The following is a 24,418-nucleotide window of genomic DNA, read 5'->3' on the forward strand; positions in this document are numbered from 1 at the left end:
CTGTGGGCATCGGTTAGCTGGGTACTGCTAAAGCTGTCATTGGCGCGGCGCGCTGGCGGGCAGGAAGGAGGGACATCCTGGGAAGCATATTGGGAGTGCGCTGAGGTGGGACTCTGACTGGCTGAGGTGGGACGTCCTGCAGAACCCACTATTTTTTTTTTAAATGAGTCCCTCGCCGTCCATAGTGAGTAAAAATGCGCTGAATGCATATTTTGCAATCACTGATTATGACCTAAATGTATTAATAACTTCTGAGAATATTCTATGAGAGAAGGAACAGAAATGTTCCATCACCTTCAGGGTAGTCTCTCTGTACACAATAATTTAATAGGTTATAGATATGCTACTACCACTACATAAAGACGTGGAATAGTTACCATAAATAAAATGTAAATGATTAAACACACTCCATAAGCACTCCACAGTAAAGTAGGAAATGTTCATGTCAGAGAAAAATAGATGGTTGCACAGACATTCTCTCAGGAAAACATGCATATACTACATTCATGAATAACAAAACTTTAATGGAGTATGGTAATAGAATGAGATAATTTTCAGATTCTTCCACTTCTATAGAGTATTCCATTTATAAGACATTGGCTTTTTTGATGTTGTGATTGTTTATATGGACCATTCAGAAATAAAACACAAGTGAATGAAAAACTTATGTTCTGAGTGTCTGCTGTCATTTACATTCAAATAATTTGGTTCCAAACAGAGAGAGAAACTACGGACAAAGATTGATAATGAAAGCATACAACAGATTTAATAGGAGCAGAATGTCTTATTTTTTCAGTGTAGTATCAGTCATGCTTCATCCATATGTGTGTACAAGTACTTCCATTTTAAGCAGGAACAAAACAAGCTAACAATCTTTTTCACCCGTAGTACTGCAGTCCTTCGGGTTTCTTTCCAAAGACTTCACAGGGTAGATAAAACTGAGGGGAATGATCAACTAAATTTTGCTTTAGAAAAGTCCATTTCTGGGTGCTGTTCCATGAACCTATAACGAAGAAACACAGTTGAATGAAATTATCAGTCTGCTCTAGACACTTTTATATTCCAGATATTACTGTTGTTGGGTGACCGTAAAACCAAAACCTAATGTGGACCTGGCACCCACATACACATACATGCGAGTAGACAACCTAATGAAGCATGGTTACAATTATAAAATAAATGATCACAAAGTACACTAAAAGGGTTATCAAAAGATCCTTAAGATTACACAGTGAAAGTCAAATACAACGAAAGTCATCATTCTGTCCACTATTTTCAATACATAAATCAATGTATATGTTTAAGATCCCGACACGTGAAATACCAACACTTGAATCCTGACACGCATGAGAACACAGATGCCGAAATCCAAACCAGGTTAGAATCACGGTGCCGGAATCCCAACAGCCAGAATCTTAAAGGTAAATATAGCCGGGTGGGGGCTTAGGGTTTAGCTGTGTGTGTGTGTGTGTGTGTGTGTGTGTGTGTGTGTGTGTGTGTGTGTGTGTATGTGTGTGTGTGTGTGTGTGTCAGGGGGGGAAAAGACGACTAGGTTAAGGAACCTGGGGGGGAGGGTTAGGTTTGGCCACTGGAGGGGGGAGGGGGGGGGGGTTCAGTTAGGCTGCAGTAAGGAAAGGTTAGGGTTGGGGGGGTGATGAGGGGGAGGGGGTACTGAATACTTACCTCACCCCTGGTGGGATCTTGAATATCAGGATGCCGGCGTCTGTACTGTGACCGCCGGGATAGCATACCGTTCCCCTCAGTATTAATAAAAATTCACCAGGAGGGAGTTGATATGTTAATTCAATTAGGTGTGAAGCAGGGAAATAGCTGTTGCAATGGCACCTCAGCTCACCCTGGACTCGCAGATATTTGTACGCAGCCCTATGAAGCAATACAAAATTCAGCAGGCCTGTGGCTACCTGCAGTGCCATATTGTATATGAGGAGGGGTAGCATTTATGAAAATCCGTTATGGGGGAGATGCGCTATCTGCGGACGTTATGTACCACAGATACCGCATCCACCGATGTAAGAACACCACAATTATGATAGAAAATCTGGGGCACTATACACCTCAGGCTTTATCTGTGCTTCTATCTTTTAGTTCAGGGATGGGGAACCTTTGGCAAAACTGTAGCAGGGTGTGCTGGTATGTGTAGTTCAACGACAGTTGGAGGGCCAAAGGATCCCAAATACAGTTTTAGATAGATAACAGATTTGCACACAGTAGGGTCATTCCATCTCAAATCACCCCCCCCCCCCCCCAAAAAAAAAATGTCTACCACCCATCTCAGATTTTTACGATTTTTTTTTTTAGTTGAGAGGATGTAAAAAAAATTCTGCCAAGTATCTCGACTGTCTGACAATTCGTTTATTAAATATTGATTTTTCAATTTATTACATTATTTACTAATCGCGGCTACTTTATCCATTTTATTTGAAGTATCATGGGTGTTTATTAAGGAATCACCATGAAATTTTTCTCCCAAATCCAAACCAAATCACTATCTGCTTTACGTTTTGAGTTACGGTAAAAACGCATGTTTTTCTAACGCTAGGTTCAATCAACATTAGATTTTTTTAAGTATTTAAGAAAGGCATACATTATTACCACACAAAAAATCAGCATGGTACGGTTTCATAGTGGAGAAAAAAAATCATGATGTTGACGTTCAAATACTGTTGTACCGCATACATAATTAACACAAGAAATCAGGAAATTTTAAAACTTAAACATAACTTGAGTTCCTAATTTATTTAATGTCACAGAATACATAGTAAAACAATCAAGAAAACTTAAGACACCCATGGCATACTGGCAGGACCTGAAAATATAAAAGGGAAAGACCTTCCTGTACAAATCGTTCATCAGGTACAGCAGTTTTATGAAGATGATGAATATTTTTGCATGTGCTCTGGAAGAAAAGGAGATTTATGATAGACTTGCCATGGTTAAATCTTTCTGCGAGGTACACTGGATTCCACAGGGAATACATCGGGGGTGTAGAGTTGGATCTTGATCCGAGGCACCAACAGGCTAAAGCTTTGACTGTTCCCAGGATGCATTGCACCGCCTCCTCTCTAACCCCGCCTCCAGGCACTGGAGCTCCGTTTTGTTAACCAGTCCAATGCAGTAGCAGGTAAGAGACGGTAGATGTTAGTCACATAGAACCACATTCTCACGACAGGAGAAGGGACTAGCGGCTAATGCCATACATACCCAAAGAAGCTAAGTGCATCAGGGTGGGTGCCCTGTGGAATCCAGTGTACCTCGCAGAAAGAGATTTAACTATGGTAAGTCTACCATAAATCTCCTTTTCTGCAGCGGGGTACACTGTGTTCCACAGGGAATACATTGTCCTAAAGCAGTCCTCACGGGAGGGGATGCACCATAGCGAGCACAAGAACCCGGCGTCCAAAGGAAGCATCCTGGGAGGCGGAAGTATCAAAACGCATAGAACCTGATGAACATGTTCACTGAGGACCACGTAGCCGCCTTACACAATTGTTCAGCGGGCCGCCCAAGAAGGTCCAACAGACCGAGTAGAATGGGCTTTAATAGCAGCAGGAGCTGGAAGACCAGCCTGTGCATAGGCTTGTGCAATGACCATTCTAATCCATCTGGCCAAGGTTTGCTTATTCGCCGGCCAGCCACGTTTGTGAATACCAAAAAGTACAAAAAGGGTATCTGACCTCCTGAGGGAGGCAGTCCTCTCCACGTAAATACGGAGAGCCCGTACTACTTTCAAAGACCGCTCCTTGGAGGACAAACCAGAAGAGATAAAGGACAGAACCACAATCTCTTGGTTAAGATGAAATGATGATACCACCTTAGGTAGATAACAGGGCGAGTTCGAAGAACTGCCCGGTCCCGGCGAAAAATTAGAAAGGGTGACGACAGGACAAAGCGCCTAAGTCCGACACCCTCCTAGCAGAGGCAATAGCCAGTAAAAACACGACCTTAAGCGTAAGACATTTAAGGTCCACAGACTCAAGAGGTACAAATGAAGACTCTTGTAGTGCATTTAAGACAACAAACAGATTCCCATGGAGCCACAGGAGGGACATAGGGAGGCTGAATCCGTAAAACGCCCTGAGTGAAAGTATGAACGCCAGGAATAGACACAACTTTACTCTGAAACCACACTGACAAGGTAGATATATGAACCTTGAGGGAGGCCAGACGAAGGTCTAAATCTAGGTCTTGTTGCAGAAAAGCCAGAAGCCTAGAAGTTCTGAACGAATAGGCATCATAATTCTTAGCAGCACACCATGTGAAGTAAGAGTTCCAGACCCTGTAATAAATCTGTGCAGAAGCCAGTTTGTGGGCCTTCAACATAGTTTGAATAATCGCCTCAGAGAATCCCTTGGCCCGCAGGAGTGAAGCTTCAAGAGCCACACCATCAAAGTCAGTCTGGCCAGATCCGGATAGACACGAGGGCCCTGAACGAGGAGATCTGGGCGTTGAAGAAGTAGAAGAGGACGCTCTAATGATAGACCCTGCAGTTCTGAGAACCAATGACGCCTGGGCCACGCTGGTGCGACTAGAAGTAGTATTCCTCTTTCTTGCTTGAACTTCCGCAGTACCCTGGGCAGGAGTGACACTGAACGGAAAACGTATGGCAGCCAAAAGTTCCATGGAATCGCCAGTGCATCCACGAATGCTGCTTGAGGATTCCTTGTCCTTGATCCGAAGACCGGAACCTTGTGATTGTGTCGAGACGCCATCAGGTCTACATCTGGTTGGCCCCACTTGTCCACTAGGAGTTGAAAGACTTCCGGATGAAGACTCCACTCTCCTGCATGAACGTCCTGACGACTGAGGAAATCCGCTTCCCAGTTGAGGACTCCGGGGATGAACACTGACGATATTGCTGGCAGATGGCGTTACGCCCAATGGAGGATTTCCGATACTTCCAGCACTGCTATGCGACATCGAGTGCCACCTTGATGATTTATGTACTCCACCGTGGCGTTGTCTGATTGTACTTGAACAGGCCTGTTCTGTACCAGAGGCAGGGCCAGTGTCAATGCATTGAACACCACTCGCAATCCAGAATGTTTATCGGGAGGAGAAACTCCTCCCTGGTCCACTGACCCTGGAGAGAGTATTGCTCCAACACCGCAGACTGGCATCCGTTGTAAGGAGAACCCTGTTGGAGATCCAGAAGGGACGGCCCCTGCTCAACTGTTGGTCCTGTAGCCACCAGCTCAGTGACAGACGAACCGCTGGAGTCAAGGAGATCATTTGAGACCTGATCCGATGAGGCAGACCGTCCCACTTGGAAAGGATTAACCTCTGAAGAGGGCGGGAATGAAATTGAGCATACTCTACCATGTCCAAAGCCGACACCATGAGGCCTAGTACTTGCATCGCAGAGTGTATCCACACTCTTGGGCAAGAGAGTAAATATCTGATCCTGTCCTGAAGTTTCAGGACTTTCTCTGGAGACAAAAACAATCGTTGGCTGTGTGTGTCCAGTAGTGCCCCCAGGTGCACCATGCTTCGAGCAGGGTCCAGCGAGGACTTTCTCCAGTTGATGAGCCACCCGTGGACTTGTAGGAATTGGAACGTCAGCTCCAGATGACTAAGGAGAACCTCTTGGGAGTTCACCAGGATCAGCAAGTCGTCCAGATACGGCAGGTTCCTGATTCCCTGACGGCGGCGAAGAGCCGTCATCACGGCCATGACCTTGGTGAAGATCGGAGGGGAAGTGGCCAATCCAAAAGGCAGTACCTGGAATTGATAATGTAGGTTACCAATAGCAAACCACAGATATTGCTGATACGACATGGCAATACGTATGTGCAGGTAAGCATCCTGTATGTCCAGCGATACCATATAGTCTTGGGGTTCTATGGCCAGCACTATAGAGCGCAGAGTTTCCACACGGAATTTGGATATTCTCGCAAACATGTTCAAGTATTTGAGGTAGAGTATAGGCTGGAAGGACCCATTTGGCTTCGAACTAGAAACAGGGTCAAATAGTATCCACTGCCTCTCTGAGACAGAGGTACCGGCACTACCACTGCTGTATCCAGGAGGGATCGCACAACCAAGTGTAGAGCTTGCGTTTTTAACGGATCCGCAGGGATAACCGTTGTGCAAAACTGGCGATGGTGACGTCTCTTGAAAGAGATTGCATACGCGTGAGAGACAACTTCCCTCAACCAGGCATCCGAAGTGGTCTTTAACCAGGCCTGGGCGAACTGCAGAAGACGGCCTCCCACCCTGGGGTCACCCAGGGGGAGGACTGCCCCGTCATGTGGCAGCCTCGTCTTATTTGGAAGCAGGCTGACGGGCGGCCCAGGATTGTTTAGATTTAGGCCTAGTGGTTTTGGAAGCACGAGCCTGTTGTGGATACGCCTGAACCTTTGCTTTCCCTGGAGGTCGAAAGAAACGAAAGGTGGTACTCTTAGCCTTCGGAGCAAAAGGATTAGTATTTGGGAAACACGCAGTCTTGGCAGTAGTCAAGTCAGTTACAATCTTGTTCATATCCTCCCCAAATAGGATGTGTCCCTTAAAAGTTAGCACCTCAAAGGTCTTTTTGGAGTGCAGGTCCACCTTCCAGGACCTCAACCACATAATTCGACGAGCCAGGATAGACAAAGTAGATGCCTTGGCCGCAATTACACCTGCATCAGAGGCCGCCTCCTGAATATAGTGGGAGGCTGTGGTAATATAAGACAGATATTGTCTGGCAGTGTCAGAAAAATCCCGAGGCAGCTCATCCTCAATTGCCTGAACCTATGCTTCAATTCTTTTGTAGCCCAGGAGGCTGCCATCGTGGGTCTATGTAAAGCGCCAGTGAGGGAGTAAATAGACTTCAGGCATCTGTCCATACGCTTATCTGTCGGTTCCTTCAGTGAGAAGACAGTGGTGACAGGCAAAGTAGATGACACCACAAGACGGGTGACATGAGAGTCCATCGGCAGTGAAGTTTCCCACTTGTTATTCAACTCCGCAGGGATAGGATAACGAACTAGCATCTTTTTAGACAGGGAAAATGTATTTCCTGGCGACGAATAGGATTCCTGACGTATGTCAATTAAGTGGTCAGAATGTGGTAAGACTACTTTAGCAACCTTCTGATGTTTGAACTTATCAAGTTTCTTAGACACAGTAATAGGCTCAATGTCATCATCTATTTGAAAAATTAGCTTAATAGCCTCCACTAGGTCAGGAACATCAACCTGGGTTGTAGATTCCTCATCAGAAGCAACTGTATCAGTGTCTGATGGATCAGTATATTCCCCATCCTCATCGGAAGAATAATCTGAAATATTAGTGGATTGTGAGGAAGAAATATACGTTATGGTAAGAACTTACCATTGATAACAGTATTTCTACTAAGTCCACAGGAATCCCAGGATAACAATAGGATATGATGAAGCGACAGCAGATTTGCACCAATCGCTCAAAGCTTTTCCGGCCTCCCAGCATGCAATGGGCCCATCCATATATCCCTGCCTCCTTGCTCAGGCAAATCAGTTGTATTCCAAAGCTCAAGGCAGGAGCATCATAGAGAGCCCTAATCAGGCGATAAGAACACACATGCACATCCTTCCATACAAGAAGGAAGAGGTTAGTGAGTAAAAGGATCCTTTAATCAGGTGCGTCAGGGTGGGATCCCTGTGGATCCTCTAGGACGTAAGAGAAAATAGGATTTTGGTTACCTATCGGTAAATCCTTTTCTCGTAGTCCGTAGAGGATGCTGGGGTATAGATGGGTCCACCAGGAGCCATTGGCACTTTAAGAGTTTGAGAGTGTGGGCTGGCTCCTCCCTCTATGCCCCTCCTACCAGACTCAGTCTAGAAACTGTGCCCGAGGACATCTTCAAGAGAAGGATTTAACACAGATAGCGGAGAGATTCATACCAGCTCACACATACAAGGCACATCAAGCTAACTAGCTTGAACTACCCAGCAACTGCTGAAACATTAATTACCAAGTAACAATGCAGTACATAACTGAACAAAGATGTACTGAACCAGATAACGGTTGCAGTAAAACGAAGCGCTGGGCGGGCGCCCAGCACCCTCTATGGACTACGAGAAAATAATTTACCGGTAGGTAACCAAAATCCTATTTTCTCTTACGTCCTAGAGGATGCTGGGGTCCACATTAGTACCATGGGGATGTACCAAAGCCATCAGAACGGGAGGGAGCGCGAGGAGGCTCCTGCAGAACTGATCGACCGAACTTCAGATCATCAGAGGCCAAAGTATCAAACGTGTAAAACTTTGCAAACGTTTTCGACCCAGACCAAGTTGCAGCTCGGCAAAGTTGCAATGCCAAGACACCCCGGGCAGCCACCCAGGAAGACCCCACCGTACGAGTAGAGTGGGCCTTAACAGATTTTGGACACGGTAATCCTGCCGTAGAATAAGCGTGCTAGATAGTGAACCTAATCCAGCGAGAGATCGTCTGCCTAGAAGCAGGACACCCAATTTTCTTGCGATCATAAAGGACAGAGTCCGACTTTCTGTGATGAGAAGTTCTCTTCACATATATCTTCAGAGCCCTCACAACATCCAAGGACTTTGATGTAATTGAGGAGTCAGTAGCCACTGGCACCACAATAGGTTGGTTGATATGAAATGCCAACACAACCTTCGGAAGGAACTGCTGACGTATCCTGAGCTCAGCTCTATCTTCGTGGAAGATCAAGTAAGGGCTTTTACAGGATAAAGCCCCCAATTCTGATACACGTCTAGCAGAAGCTAAGGCCAACAACGTGACAGCCTTCCATGTAAGAAATATGACCTCAACCTCCTGTAGAGGCTCAAACCAATCCGACTGGAGGAACTGCAACACCACGTTAAGGTCGCAAGGCGGTACAAAGGGAGGTTGGATGTGCAGAATTCCCTACAAAAAAGTCTGAACCTCAGGGAGGGCAGCCAATTGTTTCTGGAAGAAAATGGATAGGGACGAAATCTGGACCTCCACAGATCCCAACCTCAGGACCATATCCACACCTTGCTTGCAGGAAGAGGAGAAAACGTCCGCGTTGAAACTCCTCTATAGGAAACTTCTTGGATTCACACCAAGAGACATATTTTTTCCAAATACGATGGTAAAGTTTAGACGTTACCCCTTTCCTAGCCTGTATTAGGGTAGGAATGACCTTCTTAAGAATGCCCTTCCGAGCAAGTATCAGGCGCTCAACTTCCATGCCATCAAACGTAGCCACGGTAAATCTTGATAAGCGAACGGCCCCTGCTGCAGTAGGTCCTCCCGAAGAGGAAGAGGCCTCGGCTCATCCTGCAAGAGATTAGGAAGGTCCGCGTACCAAGCCCGCTTTGGCGAGTCTGGAGCAATGAGGATCGCTTGAACTCTTGTTCTTCTTACGAGCTTTAGAACTCTTTGAATGAGTGGAAGTGGTGGAAACACGTACACTGACTGGAACACCCATGGAGACACCAGTGCGTCCACTGCCACTGCTTGTGGGTCCCTCGACCTGGAACAATAGCGCCGGAGCTTCTTGTTGAGACGAGATGCCATCATGTCTATTTGGGGTAACCCCCAAAGGTCTGTTATTTCCTTGAACACCTCCAGATGGAGACCCCACTCCCCTGGATGGAGATAGTGTCTGCTGAGGAAGTCTGCTTCCCAGTTGTCCACTCCCGGAATGAAGATTGCTGAGAGCGCCAACGTGTGTCTTTCTGCCCAGAGGAGTATTCTGGTCACCTCCGACATTGCAGCTCTGCTCTTCGTTCCGCCTTGCGGTTTATGTAGGCTACTGTCGTTACATTGTCTGACTGCACTTGAATGGCCCGATTTCTTAGAAGATGGGCCACCTGAAGAAGACCGTTGTAGACGGCTCTTAGTTCCAGGATGTTGACGGGCAGGCCGGCATCCAGACTTGACCACCTTCCTTGGAAAGTTACTCCTTGAGTGACTGCTCCCCAGCCCCGAAGGCTTGCATCCATTCCTGAGTCCCGAACCTGCGGCCCTCCAGAAGGTGAGGTAATTGGAGCCACCAGAGGAGTGAAATCCTGGCTTTCGGCGACAGACGCATTCTCTGGTGCATGTGGAGATGAGATCCTGACCACTTGTCCAGGAGTTCCAGTTGGAAGGACCGAGCATGGAATCTCCCGTACTGGAGAGCCTCGTAAGAGGCCACCATCTTTCCCAACAGGCGAATGCATTGATGAACCAACACCCGGGCTGGCTTCAGGACATCCCGGACCATTGTTTGTATAACCAACGCCTTCTCCTGCGGAAGAAACACCCTCTGCACTTCTGTGTCCAGGAACATTCCCAGAAAGGACAACCTCTGGGTTGGTTCCAAATGTGACTTTGGAAGGTTCAGAACCCAACCGTGGATCTTGAGGAGGCGGGTTGTGAGAACAATGGACTGCAGCAGCTTCTCCTTGGACGATGCCTTTATCAGCAGATCATCCAGATATGGTAATGATGTTCACCCCTTGTTTGCGGAGAAGAACCATCATCTCTGCCATCCCCTTGGTAAACACCCTCGGTGCTGTGGAGAGGCTGAATGGCAGGGCCTGGAACTGGAATGGACAGTCCAGTAATGCAAAACGGAGATAAGCCTGATGTGGCAGCCAGATCGGAATGTGTGGGTAAGCATCCTTGATATCCAGGGTTACCAGGAATTCCCCCTCTTCCAGACCTGATATCACCGCCCTGAGAGACTCCATTTTGAACTTGAACTCCTTTAGAAAGGGGTTCAATGAGTTTAGGTTCAGAATGGGCCTGACCGAACCATCCGGTTTCGGTACCACGAAAAGGATCGAATAGTAACTTGTGGTTTGCGAATGAGGAGGAACTGGCACAATGACCTGTGCCTCCACCAACTTTTGGACAGCTTCTTGTAGGACAGTGCAGTCTGCCAGCAGAGCTGGTAAGCCTGATTTGAAAAAAACGATGAGGAGGGAGACTTTGAAATTCCAGCCTGTATCCCTGGGATACAATATCCATCACCCAGGGATCCAGGCCGGACGATACCCAGACGTGACTGAATTGTCCGAGTCTCGCTCCCACTGGCCCCACCTCCAGGCCGTGCAGCCCACCGTCATGCGGAGGACTTTGGCGTACCTGAAGCAGGCTTTTGTTCCTGGGAACCTGCAGCAGCAGGTTTCTTGGACTTAACTCGACCTCCCCTAAAGAAGGTATTTGACGGTTTGGCCTTTCTAGGCTTGTTAGGCAGAAAGGACTGTGTTGCTGAAGAAGAGAAGGATTTCTTCGGAGCAGGTGCAGCCGAGGGAAGAAACTGAGACTTACCCGCTGTAGCCGTGGATATCCATGTGTCTAAAGCTTCCCCAAAGAGAGCCTGACCTGTATAGGGTAGGGACTCCATACTCTTTCTAGATTCCGCGTCGGCCGGCCACTGGCCACAGTCCCCGATGAGCTGAAACAGACATGGAAGGGATTCCCGCAGCCATGGAACCCAGGTCTTTCATGGATTCTACCATAAAACCTGCTGAACCGTGAATGTTGCGTAAATATAATTCAACATCACCCTTATCCATAGTATCCAAATCCTCTAGTAAGGTAGCCGACCACTTTACTATAGCCTTTGCAATCCATGCAATAGCAATACTGGGACGTAATATGGCCCCTGAAGCAGTGTACATTGATTTAAGTGTGTTATAAATTTTTCGATCAGCCGCCCCCTTTAAGACGGTAGATCCTGGAACAGGTAAAACCACCTTCTTTGAGAGTCTAGACACAGACGTGTCAATTAGCGGCGGGTTTTCCCATTTTTTCCTATCCTCCTTAGGGAAAGGAAACGCCACCTGTACCCGTTTAGGGTTTTCCCATGCTTTCTCAAATATAGTATTCAATTCCTTTGACGCAGGGAAGGTTAGCGAGGCTTTTTTTATTGTCAGTGAAAAAAGCCTCCTCAACCTGCTCAGGTGTGGTATCATTAACATTCAACAAATCCCTGATAGCCTCCATCATCAACTGCACCCCCTTTGCAAGAGATGCGGACCCCCGCAACACATCCCCATCACCATCTGTGGTGTCAGAATCGGTATCCGTGTCATCCTGCATGACATGCACACGTTTGTGTGGGTCCCGAGGTACCAGAATCGGGTCATACTGCCATAGAGTTCTGTAATACCTGGGTTGCAGATTCATTACTTGCAACCCTGTCAGAAATCTGAGAAATCCAAGATTTGATAGAGGAAAACCACTCAGGTTCCCTTGCTGGTATCTGCGCTAAACCAGTGCTATCCTGATTACATGGAATGTGATCATCCTGGGAGGACAAATCCTCTGCAGCATATGACACAGTATTCCTGGACATCGCTAAAGGAGACCACCAAACTCTCTCTACACACTCACACAGGTGAGGGCAGACAGTTTCCCCCCCCCCAAGAATGGCAATAGAGACACAGATTGGAGCCAACCAACACACAGCGCTTTTACCAAAGGGAGACCCCTTATCAGAGCTGACTGTGCACCTTAATAGGACACACAGTCGAATTACAGCCTCCCCGCCTCTTCTACAACCCCCTGGTACCGTTTACAGATAGCTGGAGTTGCTGTGGAGGGACCTGATTCTCCGTCTCAGCGCTGCACAGGCAGGAAAATGGCGCTGAACCGCTGCTGGGTCCGCTCTGAGAAGCTCCGCCCCTTAATGGCGTTGTCTTCCCGATCTTCATGGATTATACTGGCCTGAGAAATTAGTGCTGGCTGAGATCAGAGGACCCCGACAGGCTTCTGGACCAGTGTAGGGGGTAAACGCTGGCCAAGGGCGCCCCTCACAGCGCCGCACCATGTACCGCTGAGAGTTCCCAGGAGCGCAGTTAATACTGCGCTCCCTCCCCACTGCTGCCATCTTCACACCGGCCCCCCGCTTGCTAGGGGAGTCGTCTCACTCGCCACTTCTTCAGCTCTGTAAGGGGTTGGCGGCATGCTGCTGGGACGAGCGATCCGTCCCCTCTGGTGCTCAGTCTCCAGTCAGAGGAGACAGTGGCTCAGACCCCGCAGGGTGGACACTGCTCCCCCCCTTAGTCCCTCGCTGCAGGGAGGCTGTTGCCAGCAGCCTCCCTGTAAAATAATAAACTCTAAAAAATAACTTTACTAGAGAAACTCTGGAGAGCTATCCTAGCTGTGACCGGCTCCTCCGGGCACATTTTCTAAACGGAGTCTGGTAGGAGGGGCATAGAGGGAGGAACCAGCTCACACTCTCAAACTCTTAAAGTGCCAATGGCTCCTGGTGGACCAGTCTATACCCTATGGTACTAATGTGGACCCCAGCATCCTCTAGGACGTAAGAGAAAATAAGATTTTAAACCTACCGGTAAATCTTTTTCTCCTAGTCCGTAGGGACCATGGGCACTATAAAGAACTTTAGAATGGGTGTGCACTGGCTCCTCCCTTTATGCCCCTCCTCCAGACCTCAGTTAGAGAAACTGTGCCCAGAGGAGACGGACAGTACGAGGAAAGGATTTTGTTAATCCAAGGGCAAGATTCATACCAGCCCACACCATCCACACCGTATAACCTGGAATATACGAACCAGTCAACAGTATGAAACAAACAGCATCAGTCAGAGACTGATCAAAACTGTAACATAACCCTTATGTAAGCAATAACTAAATACAAGTCATGCAGAATTTAGTCCGCACTGGGACGGGCGCCCAGCATCCTCTACGGACTAGGAGAAAATAAGATTTTACTCACCGGTAAATCTATTTCTCGTAGTCCGTAGTGGATGCTGGGGACTCCGTAAGGACCATGGGGAATAGACGGGCTCCGCAGGAGACTGGGCACTCTAAGAAAGAATTAGGACTACTGGTGTGCACTGGCTCCTCCCTCTATGCCCCTCCTCCAGACCTCAGTTAAGGAAACTGTGCCCGGAATAGCTGACATTACAAGGAAAGGATTTTGGAATCCAGGGTAAGACTCATACCAATCACACCGTATAACTTGTGATAACTTACCCAGTTAACAGTATGAACAACAACAGAGCATCAGATCAACCCTGATGCAACTATAACATAACCCTTATGTAAGCAATAACTATATACAAGCATTGCAGAAGAAGTCCGCACTTGGGACGGGCGCCCAGCATCCACTACGGACTACGAGAAATAGATTTACCGGTGAGTAAAATCTTATTTTCTCTAACGTCCTAGTGGATGCTGGGGACTCCGTAAGGACCATGGGGATTATACCAAAGCTCCCAAACGGGCGGGAGAGTGCGGATGACTCTGCATCACCGAATGGGCAAACACAAGGTCCTCCTCAGCCAGGGTCTTGTATAATTTTGCAAAAGTGTTTGAACCCGACCAAGTAGCTCCTCGGCAAAGCTGTAATGCCTGGAATGGGCTTTCACTGATTCTGGATGCGGCATTCCAGCCGCAGAATGAGCCTGCTGAATCGTGTTACAGATCCAGCGAGCAATAGTTTGCTTTGAAGCAGGAGCACCCAGCTTGTTGGATGCATACAGAATAAACAGCGAGTCAGTTTTTTTGACTCCAGCCGTTCTGGCTACATAAATCTTCAAAGCCCTGACTACATCTAGTAACTTGGAATCCTCCAAGTCACGAGTAGCCGCAGGCACCACAATAGGTTGGTTCAAATGAAAGGATGACACCACCTTTGGCAGAAATTGCGGACGAGTCCGTAATTCTGCCCTGTCCATATGGAAAACCAGATAGGGGCTTTTACATGACGAAGCCGCCAAATCTGACACACGCCTAGCCGGAGCTAAGGCCAATAGCATGACCACCTTCCACGTGAGATATTTTAACTCCACGGTTTTAAGTGGCTCAAACCAGTGTGATTTCAGGAAACTCAACACCACGTTAAGATCCCAAGGTGCCACTGGTGGCACAAAAGGGGCTGAATATGCAGCACTCCCTTTACAAACGTCTGAACTTCAGGAAGAGTAGCCAGTTCCTTTTGAAAGAAAATGGATAGGGCTGAAATCTGGACCTTAATGGACCCCAATTTTAAGCCCAAAGTCACTCCCGACTGTAGGAAGTGAAGGAAACGGCTCAGCTGGAATTCCTCTGTAGGGGCATTCCTGGCCTCACACCAAGCAACATATTTGCGCCATATACGGTAATAATGCTTAGCCGTCACGTCCTTCCTAGCCTTTATTAGCGTAGGAATAACCTCATCCGGAATGCCTTTTTCTGTTAGGATCCGGCGTTCAACCGCCATGCCGTCAAACGCAGCCGCGGTAAGTCTTGGAACAGACAGAGCCCCTGTTGCTTAATCTAATGTGGATAGTTCCGCAACAGGTTAATTCTTACAGACATTTGACCAAGATTAGATCTAAGTCTGTGACCGACTTTAGGCTGATAATGTACACGGAGTGTACTAAACCAATTACACGTCGGTGGTGCTCCCAGAGTCAGTGGATTTAGACAGCAAAACGAAAGAAGAGAAAGACTATGTTGGGGCACTCTTTATTGAAAAATAGACACTACAACTTAACTTTTAATGAACATAATAAAATATAGTGACTCAAATATAAAATAATCTTAAGCATAAATGTTAATGCATATTAACGATGCTTTAATAAAAATATATATAAGAACGCCTTGGTGAGAATTATTTGTAATTTGTACGTTAAACTGGGAAGACCTATCTATAATGTAAGACAGGTTATATTTTTACTCCCAGAGGAATAATATGTCGGTTTGACTTCTCCGTATTATTTATGCTCCCTATAAAGAGGAATATCATCTGGTGGAAAAATGTTGCCTATATAGGTCCTTTAAGCACCTACTGCTCTATATTTAGGCAGTGGTGTTAACCAAAAGGCTTTTACTACAGTTGTTATTGTATCATTAGACTTTTTGCAACAGGCAAAAGGCTGAGAATACGAGATTACTGGTTGGGTATAGGTATGTACTAAATGGAAATATAACCTATTCAGCAATCACATAAATTGGTGTTTGATTAATATAGGAAAGAGAAGATGGAGTGAAAGAAGGGGTGTCTTACTTCTGCTGTTCAGCTGGGTTGTTTACTGCACCTGGTATTCGCTGCTGGTCCCCCAGGCAGTTACTGACCAGGCCTACCACAGATTAGCTTCCAAGGTCGGACGAGATCAGGCGTATCCTGTGGAGTATGGCCGTAATCTGCTGAATGAGAGAGTATGACTACCAATTTGGTAGTCATACTCTCTCATTCAGCAGATTACGGCCATACTCCACAGGATACGCCTGATCTCGTCCGACCTTGGAAGCTAATCTGTGGTAGGCCTGGTCAGTAACTGCCTGGGGGACCAGCAGCGAATACCAGGTGCAGTAAACAACCCAGCTGAACAGCAGAAGACAGACACACCTTCTTTCACTCCATCTTCTCTTTCCTATATTAATCAAACACCAATTTATGTGATTGCTGAATAGGTTATATTTCCATTTAGTACATACCTATACCCAACCAGTAATCTCGTATTCTCAGCCTTTTGCCTGTTGCAAAAAGTCTAATGATACAATAACAACTGTAGTAAAAGCCTTTTGGTTAACACCACTGCCTAAATATAGAGCAGTAGGTGCTTAAAGGACCTATATAGGCAACATTTTTCCACCAGATGATATTCCTCTTTATAGGGAGCATAAATAATACGGAGAAGTCAAACCGACATATTATCCCTCTGGGAGTAAAAATATAACCTGTCTTACATTATAGATAGGTCTTCCCAGTTTAACGTACAAATTACAAATAATTCTCACCAAGGCTTTCTTATATATATTTTTATTAAAGCATCGTTAATATGCATTAACATTTATGCTTAAGATTATTTTATATTTGAGTCACTATATTTTATTATGTTCATTAAAAGTTAAGTTTTAGTGTCTATTTTTCAATAAAGAGTGCCCCAACATAGAGTCTTTCTCTTATTTCGTTTTGCTGAGAGCCCCTGTTGCAACAGATCCTGTCTGAGAGGCAGAGGCCATGAGTCCTCTGTGAACATTTCTTGCAGTTCCAGGTACCAAGTCCTTCTTGGCCAATCCAGAACAATGAGTATTGTTCTCACTCCTCTTTTCCTTACGATTCTCAGCACCTTGGGTATGAGAGGAAGGAGGAAACACATAAACCGACTGGAACACCCACGGTGTCACTAGTGCGTCCACAGCTATCGCCTGAGGGTCTCTTGATCTGGCGCAATACATTTGTAGCTTTTTGTTGAGGCGGGACGCCATTATGTCCACCTGTGGCAGTTCCCATCGATTTGTAATCTGTGTGAAGACTTCTTGATGAAGTACCCACTCTCCCGGGTGGAGGTCGTGCCTGCTGAGGAAGTCTGCTTCCCAATTGTCCACTCCCGGAATGAACACTGCTGACAGTGCTTGCACGTGATTCTCCGCCCAGCGAAGAATTCTGGTGGCTTCTGCCATCGCCACCCTGCTTCTTGTGCCGCCCTGGCGGTTTACATGAGCCACTGCGGTGATGTTGTCTGACTGAATCAGCACCGGTTGGTTGCGAAGCAGATGCTCCGCTTGACTCAGGGCGTTGTATATGGCCCTTAGTTCCAGGATATTGATGTGTAGACAAGTTTCCTGACTTGACCACAGCCCTTGGAAGTTTCTTCCCTGAGTGACTGCCCCCCCTCCTCGGAGGCTTGCATCCGTGGTCACCAGGACCCAGTCCTGTATGCCGAACCTGCTGCCCTCGAGAAGGTGAGCACTCTGCAGCCACCACAGAAGAGACACCCTGGCCCTGGGGGATAGGGTGATCAGCCGATGCATGTGAAGATGCGATCCGGACCACATGTCCAACAGGTCCCACTGAAAGTACCTCGCATGCAACCTGCCGAAGGGAATGGCTTCGTAAGACGCCACCATCTTTCCCAGGACTCGCGTGCATTGATGCACCGACACCTGTTTTGGTTTTAAGAGGCCTCTGACCAGAGTCACGAGCTCCTGAGCCTTCTCCGCCGGGAGAAAAACCTTCTTCTGGTCTGTGTCCAGAATCATGCCCAGGAAGGGCAGACGCGTCGTAGGAATCAGCTGCGACCTTGGAATATTCAGAATCCAGCCGTGCTGTTGCAACACTTCCCGAGAGTGTGCTACGCTGATCAGCAACTGCTCTCTGGACCTCGCCTTTATGAGGAGATCGTCCCAGTATGGAATAATTGTGACTCCTTGCTTTCGCAGAAGCCCATCATTTCTGCCATTACCTTGGTAAATATTCTCGGTGCCGTGAACAGATCAAACGGCAACGTCTGGAATGGATAATGACAATCCTGTACCACAAATCTGAGGTACGCCTGATGAGGTGGATAAATAGGGACATGAAGGTATGCATCCTTTATGTCCAGAGACACCATAAAATCCCCCCCTTCCAGGCTTGCGATGACCGTTCTGAGCGATTCCATCTTGAACTTGAACCTTTTCAGGTATATGTTCAGGGATTTTAAATTCAATATGGGTCTGAACGAACCGTCCGGTTCTACAAACATGATCGAATAGTAACCCTTTCCTCGTTGAAGGAGGGGAATCTTGACCACCACCTGCTGAAGATACAATATGTGAATTGCAGTTAACAATGTTTCCCTCTCGTGGGGGGGAAGCCGGCAGGGCCGTCGGTGAGGTGGCATCTTCTCAAAGGCCAGCTTGCATCCCTGAGACACAATATCTATTGCCCAGGGATCTAACAGGGAGTGAACCCACTTGTGGCTGAACTTCCGCAGGCGTGCCCCCACCGGGCCTGGCTCCGCCTTGTGGAGCCCCAGCGACATGCGGTGGATTATTGTAGAGGCTGGGGAGGACTTCTGTTCCTGGGACCTAGCTGTGTTGTGCAGCTTCTTTCCTCTGCCCCCGCCTCTGGCAAGAAAGAACGCACCTCGGACTTTCTTGTTTCTTTGTTCTAAAGGCTGCATTTGATAATGTCGTGCTTTCCTAGGCTGTGCAGGAATATAAGGCAAAACGACAGAATTACCAGCTATAGCTGTGGAGACCAGGTCCGAGAACCCTTCTCCACACAATCCTCAGCCTTCCATATGCCTCTTAAGTCGGCATCATCTGTCCATTGCATATTCTACAGGACACGTCAAGCAGAAACCGACATAGCTTTGTCTCTAGGACCCAGTATACTCCTGTCTCTCTTAAGACAGCATTAATATATATATATACATATATCTATATATATCTACATACTAGGGTCTCAATTTCTGCTGATAAGGTACCTGTCCACGCTGCCCCAGCGCTATAAACCCATGCCGACACAATCGCCGGTCTGAGTAGTGTACCAGAATGTGCACGCTATCTGCAGGATGAGAACAGCTGTTACGACAGGTTACCTTTTGGGCAAATGTGACACCCTATGGGAAGATTCCCATCGTATCCTGGCCCTAGTGGGGAAAGGATACTGCCTGAGAATTCTTTGTGGGAAACTGCAGTCTCTTGTCTGGAGATTCCCGCTCTTTTTCCTCATGAGAGGAGGGAAATTTACCTCAGCTTTCTTCCCCTTAAACATGTGTACCCTTGTGTCAGGGACAGATGAGTCATCAGTGATATGCAAATAATCTTTTATTACAATAATCATATATTGAATACTTTTCTGCCATTTTGGCTGTAACTTTGCATTATCGTAGTCGACACTGGAGTCAATCTCCGTGTCGACATCAGTGTTTATTATTTTGGATAGTGAGCATTGAGAGACTCTGAAGGTCTCTGCGACAGAGTGACAGACACGGGTAGATTTCCTGTCTGTTCTCTGATCTTTTGTGCAATAAATTCACCTTAGCACTTCATTACACATATCCAACAGGTGTCGGCGTTGTCGACGGAGACACCCTCACACACACATATTTGCTCTATCTCCTCCTTAGGGGAGCCTTTTACCTCAGACATGTCGACACACACGTACCGACACACCACACACACAGGGGATGCTCTATTTGAAGACAGTTCCCCCACAAGGCCCTTTGGAGAGACAGAGAGAGAGTATGCCAGCACACACCCCAGCGCTATATGACCCCGGAATCACACAGTAACGTAGTGTTAACCTAGTAGCTGCTGTATATATTGTTTTTACGCCAATTTATGTGCCCCCCCTCTCTTTTCACCCTCTTCTTCTGCAGGGGAGAGCCTGGGGAGCTTCCTCTCAGCGGAGCTGTGGAGAGAAAATGGCGCTGGTGAGTGCTGAGGAAGAAGCCCCGCCCCCTCAGCGGCGGGCTTCTGTCCCGCGATTTTGTGTAAAAATAATGGCGGGGGCTCATGCATATTACAGTGCCCAGCTGTATATATGCTGCTTTTTGCCAGGAGGTACTCAATTGCTGCCCAGGGCGCCCCCCCTACGCCCTGCCCCCTACAGTGACCGGAGTGTGTGGGTTAGTGTGGGATCAATGGCGCACAGCTGCAGTGCTGTGTGCTACCTCATATGAAGACAGGAGTCTTCTGCCGCCGATTTTGACGTCTTCTTGCTTCAACCCGCCGGTTTCCGTCTTCTGGCTCTGCGAGGGGGATGGCGGCGCGGCCTTACGGGAACGGACGACCAAGGTTAGGTTCCTGTGTTCGATCCCTCTGGAGCTAAATGGTGTCCAGTAGCCTAACGCAACCTAGCCGCAGTTAGTAGGTTTGCTTCTCTCCCCTCAGTCCCACGTAGCAGAGAGTCTGTTGCCAGCAGAAGCTCTCTGAAAATAAAAAAACCTAACTAAAATACTTTCTTAATAGCAAGCTCAGGAGAGCTCACTTAAATGCACCCAGCTCCTTCCGGGCACAGATTCTAACTGAGGTCTGGAGGAGGGGCATAGAGGGAGGAGCCAGTGCACACCAGTAGTCCTAATTCTTTCTTAGAGTGCCCAGTCTCCTGCGGAGCCCGTCTATTCCCCATGGTCCTTACGGAGTCCCCAGCATCCACTAGGACGTTAGAGAAAAAGATTTACCGGTAGGTTTAAAATCTTATTTTCTCTTACGTCCTAGAGGATGCTGGGGACTCCGTAAGGACCATGGGGATTATACCAAAGCTCCAGACCGGGCGGGAGAGTGCGGATAACTCTGCAGCACCGATTGAGCAAACGCTAGGTCCTCATCAGCCAGGGTATCAAACTTGTAGAATTTCGCAAAAGTGTTTGAACCCGACCAAGTCGCCGCTCGGCAAAGCTGTAATGCCGAGACGCCTCGGGCAGCTGCCCAAGAAGAGCCCACCTTCCTAGTGGAATGGGCCTTTAATGAATTTGGTAAGGGCAATCCAGCCGTAGAATGAGCCTGCTGAATCATGTTACAGATCCAGCGAGCAATAGTCTGCTTAGAAGCAGGAGCGCCAACCTTGTTGGCAGCATACAGGACAAACAGAGCCTCTGTTTTCCTAACCCTAGCCGTCCTGGCTACATAAATCTTCAAGGCCCTGACTACATCAAGGGACTTGGAATCCTCCAAGTCCCCCGTAGCCACAGGCACCACAATAGGTTGGTTCATATGAAACGATGAAACCACCTTAGGCAAAAATTGAGGACGAGTCCGCAATTCTGCTCTATCCACATGAAAAACCAGATAGGGGCTTTTGTGAGACAAAGCCGCCAATTCAGACACCCGCCTTGCAGATGCCAAGGCCAACAACATGACCACCTTCCAAGTGAGAAATTTTAATTCCACCGTTGAAGTGGCTCAAACCAGTGAGATTTCAGGAACTGTAACACCACGTTAAGGTCCCATGGTGCCACTGGAGGCACAAAAGGAGGCTGTATGTGCAGCACTCCCTTTACAAAAGTCTGGACTTCTGGGAGAGAAGCCAATTCCTTCTGAAAGAAAATTGATAGGGCCGAAATGTGTACCTTAATGGAGCCTAATTTTAGGCCCAAATCCACTCCCGTCTGCAGAAAGTGGAGAAAACGGCCCAGATGGAAAACTTCCGCAGGAGCATTCTTGGTTTCACACCAAGATACGTACTTCCTCCAGATACGGTGATAATGCTTCGCCGTCACCTCCTTCCTAGCCCTGATCAGGGTAGGGATGACTTCTTCCGGAATGCCCTTCCCAGCTAGGATTCGGCGTTCAACAGCCATGCCGTCAAACGCAGCCACGGTAAGTCTTGGAACGGACAGGGCCCCTGTTGCAACAGGTCCTCTCTGAGAGGAAGAAGAGGCCACGGATCTTCTGTGAGTATTTCCTGAAGATCCGAATACCAGGCCCTTCAAGGCAAATCTGGAACAATGAGTATTGTCTGCACTCTTTTTCTTCTTATGATTCTCAATATCTTTGAGATGAGTGGAAGAGGGGGGAACACATAGCCCGGCTGAAACACCCACGGTGTCACCAGGGCGTCCACTGCTACTGCCCGAGGGTCCCTTGACCTGGCACAATACCTCCGCAGCTTCTTGTTGAGACGTGACGCCATCATGTCTATTTGAGGAAGCCCCCACAGACTTGTTATCTCTGCAAAGACTTCTTGATGAAGTCCCCACTCCCCTGGATGGAGATCGTGTCTGCTGAGGAAATCTGCTTCTCAGTTGTCCACTCCCGGAATGAAGACTGCTGTCAAAGCGCTTACATGATTTTCCGCCCAGCGAAGAATCCTGGTGGCTTCCGTCATTGCCACTCTGCTTCTTGTTCCGCCTTGGCGGTTTACATGAGCCACGGCTGTGACGTTGTCTGACTGAATCAGAACCGGTAGGTTGCGAAGAAGATTCTTCGCCTGACGCAGGCCGTTGTATATGGCCCTCAATTCCAGTACATTGATGTGTAGACAAGCCTCCTGGCTTGACCATAGTCCCTGGAAGTTTCTTCGTTGTGTGACTGCTCCCCATCCTCGGAGGCTCGCGTCCGTGGTCACCAGAACCCAGTCCTGAATGCCGAACCTGCGACCCTCTAGAAAGCGAGAACTCTGTAGCCACCAAAGGAGAGACACCCTGGCCCTGGGGGACAGGCTGATCTTTCCATGAATGTGTAGATGGTCCCACTGAAAAGTCCTCGCATGGAACCTGCCGAAGGGAATGGCCTTGTAAGACGCCACCATTTTTCCCAGAACTCGCGTTCAGTGATGGACCGACACACTTTTCGGTTTCAACAGGTCCCTGACCAAGTTCTGGAGTTCCTGGGCTTTTTCCGCCGGGAGAAAAACCCTCTTTTGTTCAGTGTCTAGAATCATGCCCAAGAAAGTCAACAGGGTCGTTGGAACCAACTGTGACTTTGGTAGATTGAGAATCCAGCCGTGTTGCTGCAGCACGCTTACGGAGAGCAACGCGCTTTTCAGCAATTGTTCTTTCGATCTCGCTTTTATCAGGAGATCGTCCAAGTACGGGATAATTGTGACTCCCTGCTTGCGCAGGAGCACCATCATTTCCGCCATTAACTTGGTGAAAATCCTCGGGGCCGTGGAAAGCCCAAACGGCAACATCTGAAACTGGTAATGACAGTCCTGTACAGCGAATCTCAGGTACGCCTGATGAGGCGGATATATTGGGACATGAAGGTAAGCATCCTTTATGTCTAGCGACACCATAAAATCCCCCCCTTCCAGGCTGGCGATAACCGCCCTGAGCGATTCCATCTTGAATTTGAACCTTTTCAAGTACAGGTTTAGAGATTTTAAATTCAGAATGGGTCTGACCGAGCCATACGGTTTCGGGACCACAAACAGGGTTGAATAGTACCCCTTCCCCTGTTGAAGTAGGGGAACCTTGACAACCACTTGTTGATGACACAGTTTTTTTAATTGCAGCTAAAACTACCTCCCTTTCTGGGGAAGAAGCTGGTAGGGCCGATTTGAAAAACCAGCGAGGAGGCACGTCTTCGAATTCCAGCTTGTAACCCTGGGATACAATTTCCATTGCCCAGGGATCCACCTATGATTGAACCCAGACGTGGCTGATGAGTCGAAGACGTGCCCCCACCGGGGCGGACTCCCTCAGTGGAGCCCCAGCGTCATGCGGTGGATTTAGTAGAAGCCGGGGAGGACTTCTGCTCCTGGGAATTAGCCGTAGCCGGCAGTTTTTCCCCTCTACCTTTACCTCTGGCGAGAAAGGAAGATCCCCGACCTCTTCTGGACTTATGCGACCGAAAGGACTGCATCTGATATTGTGGCGTTTTCTTTTGCTGTGCGGAAACATAAGGTAAAAAAGTAGATTTACCTGCAGTAGCCGTGGAAACCAGGTCCGTGAGACCTTCCCCAAATAAGTCCTCACCCTTGTAAGGCAAAACCTCCATATGCCTCTTTGAGTCGACACCATTAGCTCCACAGGGCTCGCCTAGCAGAAATCGCCATGGCATTGGCTCTCGAACCCAGCAGGCCAACGTCTCTCTGAGCATCTCTCATATATAGGACTGCGTCTTTAATGTGACCCAAGGTCAATAAAAAGGTATCCCTATTCAGGGTATCAATGTCAGCTGACAAGGTATCTGTCCAAGCTGCTACAGCACTACAAACCCAAGCCGACGCTATTGTCGGTCTGAGCAAGGCACCCGTATGTGTAAAAATTGATTTTAAGGTAGTTTCCTGCCTGCGATCAGCAGGATCCATGAGGGCTGCTGTATCT

General features: G+C 47.9%; 1 protein-coding gene across 3 annotated transcripts in view; it reads right to left on the reverse strand.

Annotated features, from left to right (window-relative positions):
* Positions 1-740: 740 nt before the first annotated feature.
* The window catches only part of NUDC (nuclear distribution C, dynein complex regulator), a 92,098-nt gene continuing 68,420 nt past the window's right edge, over positions 741-24,418 (reverse strand). For all 3 annotated transcript variants that reach the window (XM_063954709.1, XM_063954707.1, XM_063954708.1), the window contains exon 9: positions 741-1,003. In XM_063954709.1, the coding sequence (XP_063810779.1) occupies positions 952-1,003 (52 nt within the window). In that variant the 3' untranslated portion in view covers positions 741-951. The remainder of the gene's footprint in view (positions 1,004-24,418) is intronic.

This window comes from Pseudophryne corroboree, chromosome 2, assembly GCF_028390025.1.
Source record: "Pseudophryne corroboree isolate aPseCor3 chromosome 2, aPseCor3.hap2, whole genome shotgun sequence".
NCBI classification, from domain to species: Eukaryota; Metazoa; Chordata; class Amphibia; order Anura; family Myobatrachidae; genus Pseudophryne; species Pseudophryne corroboree.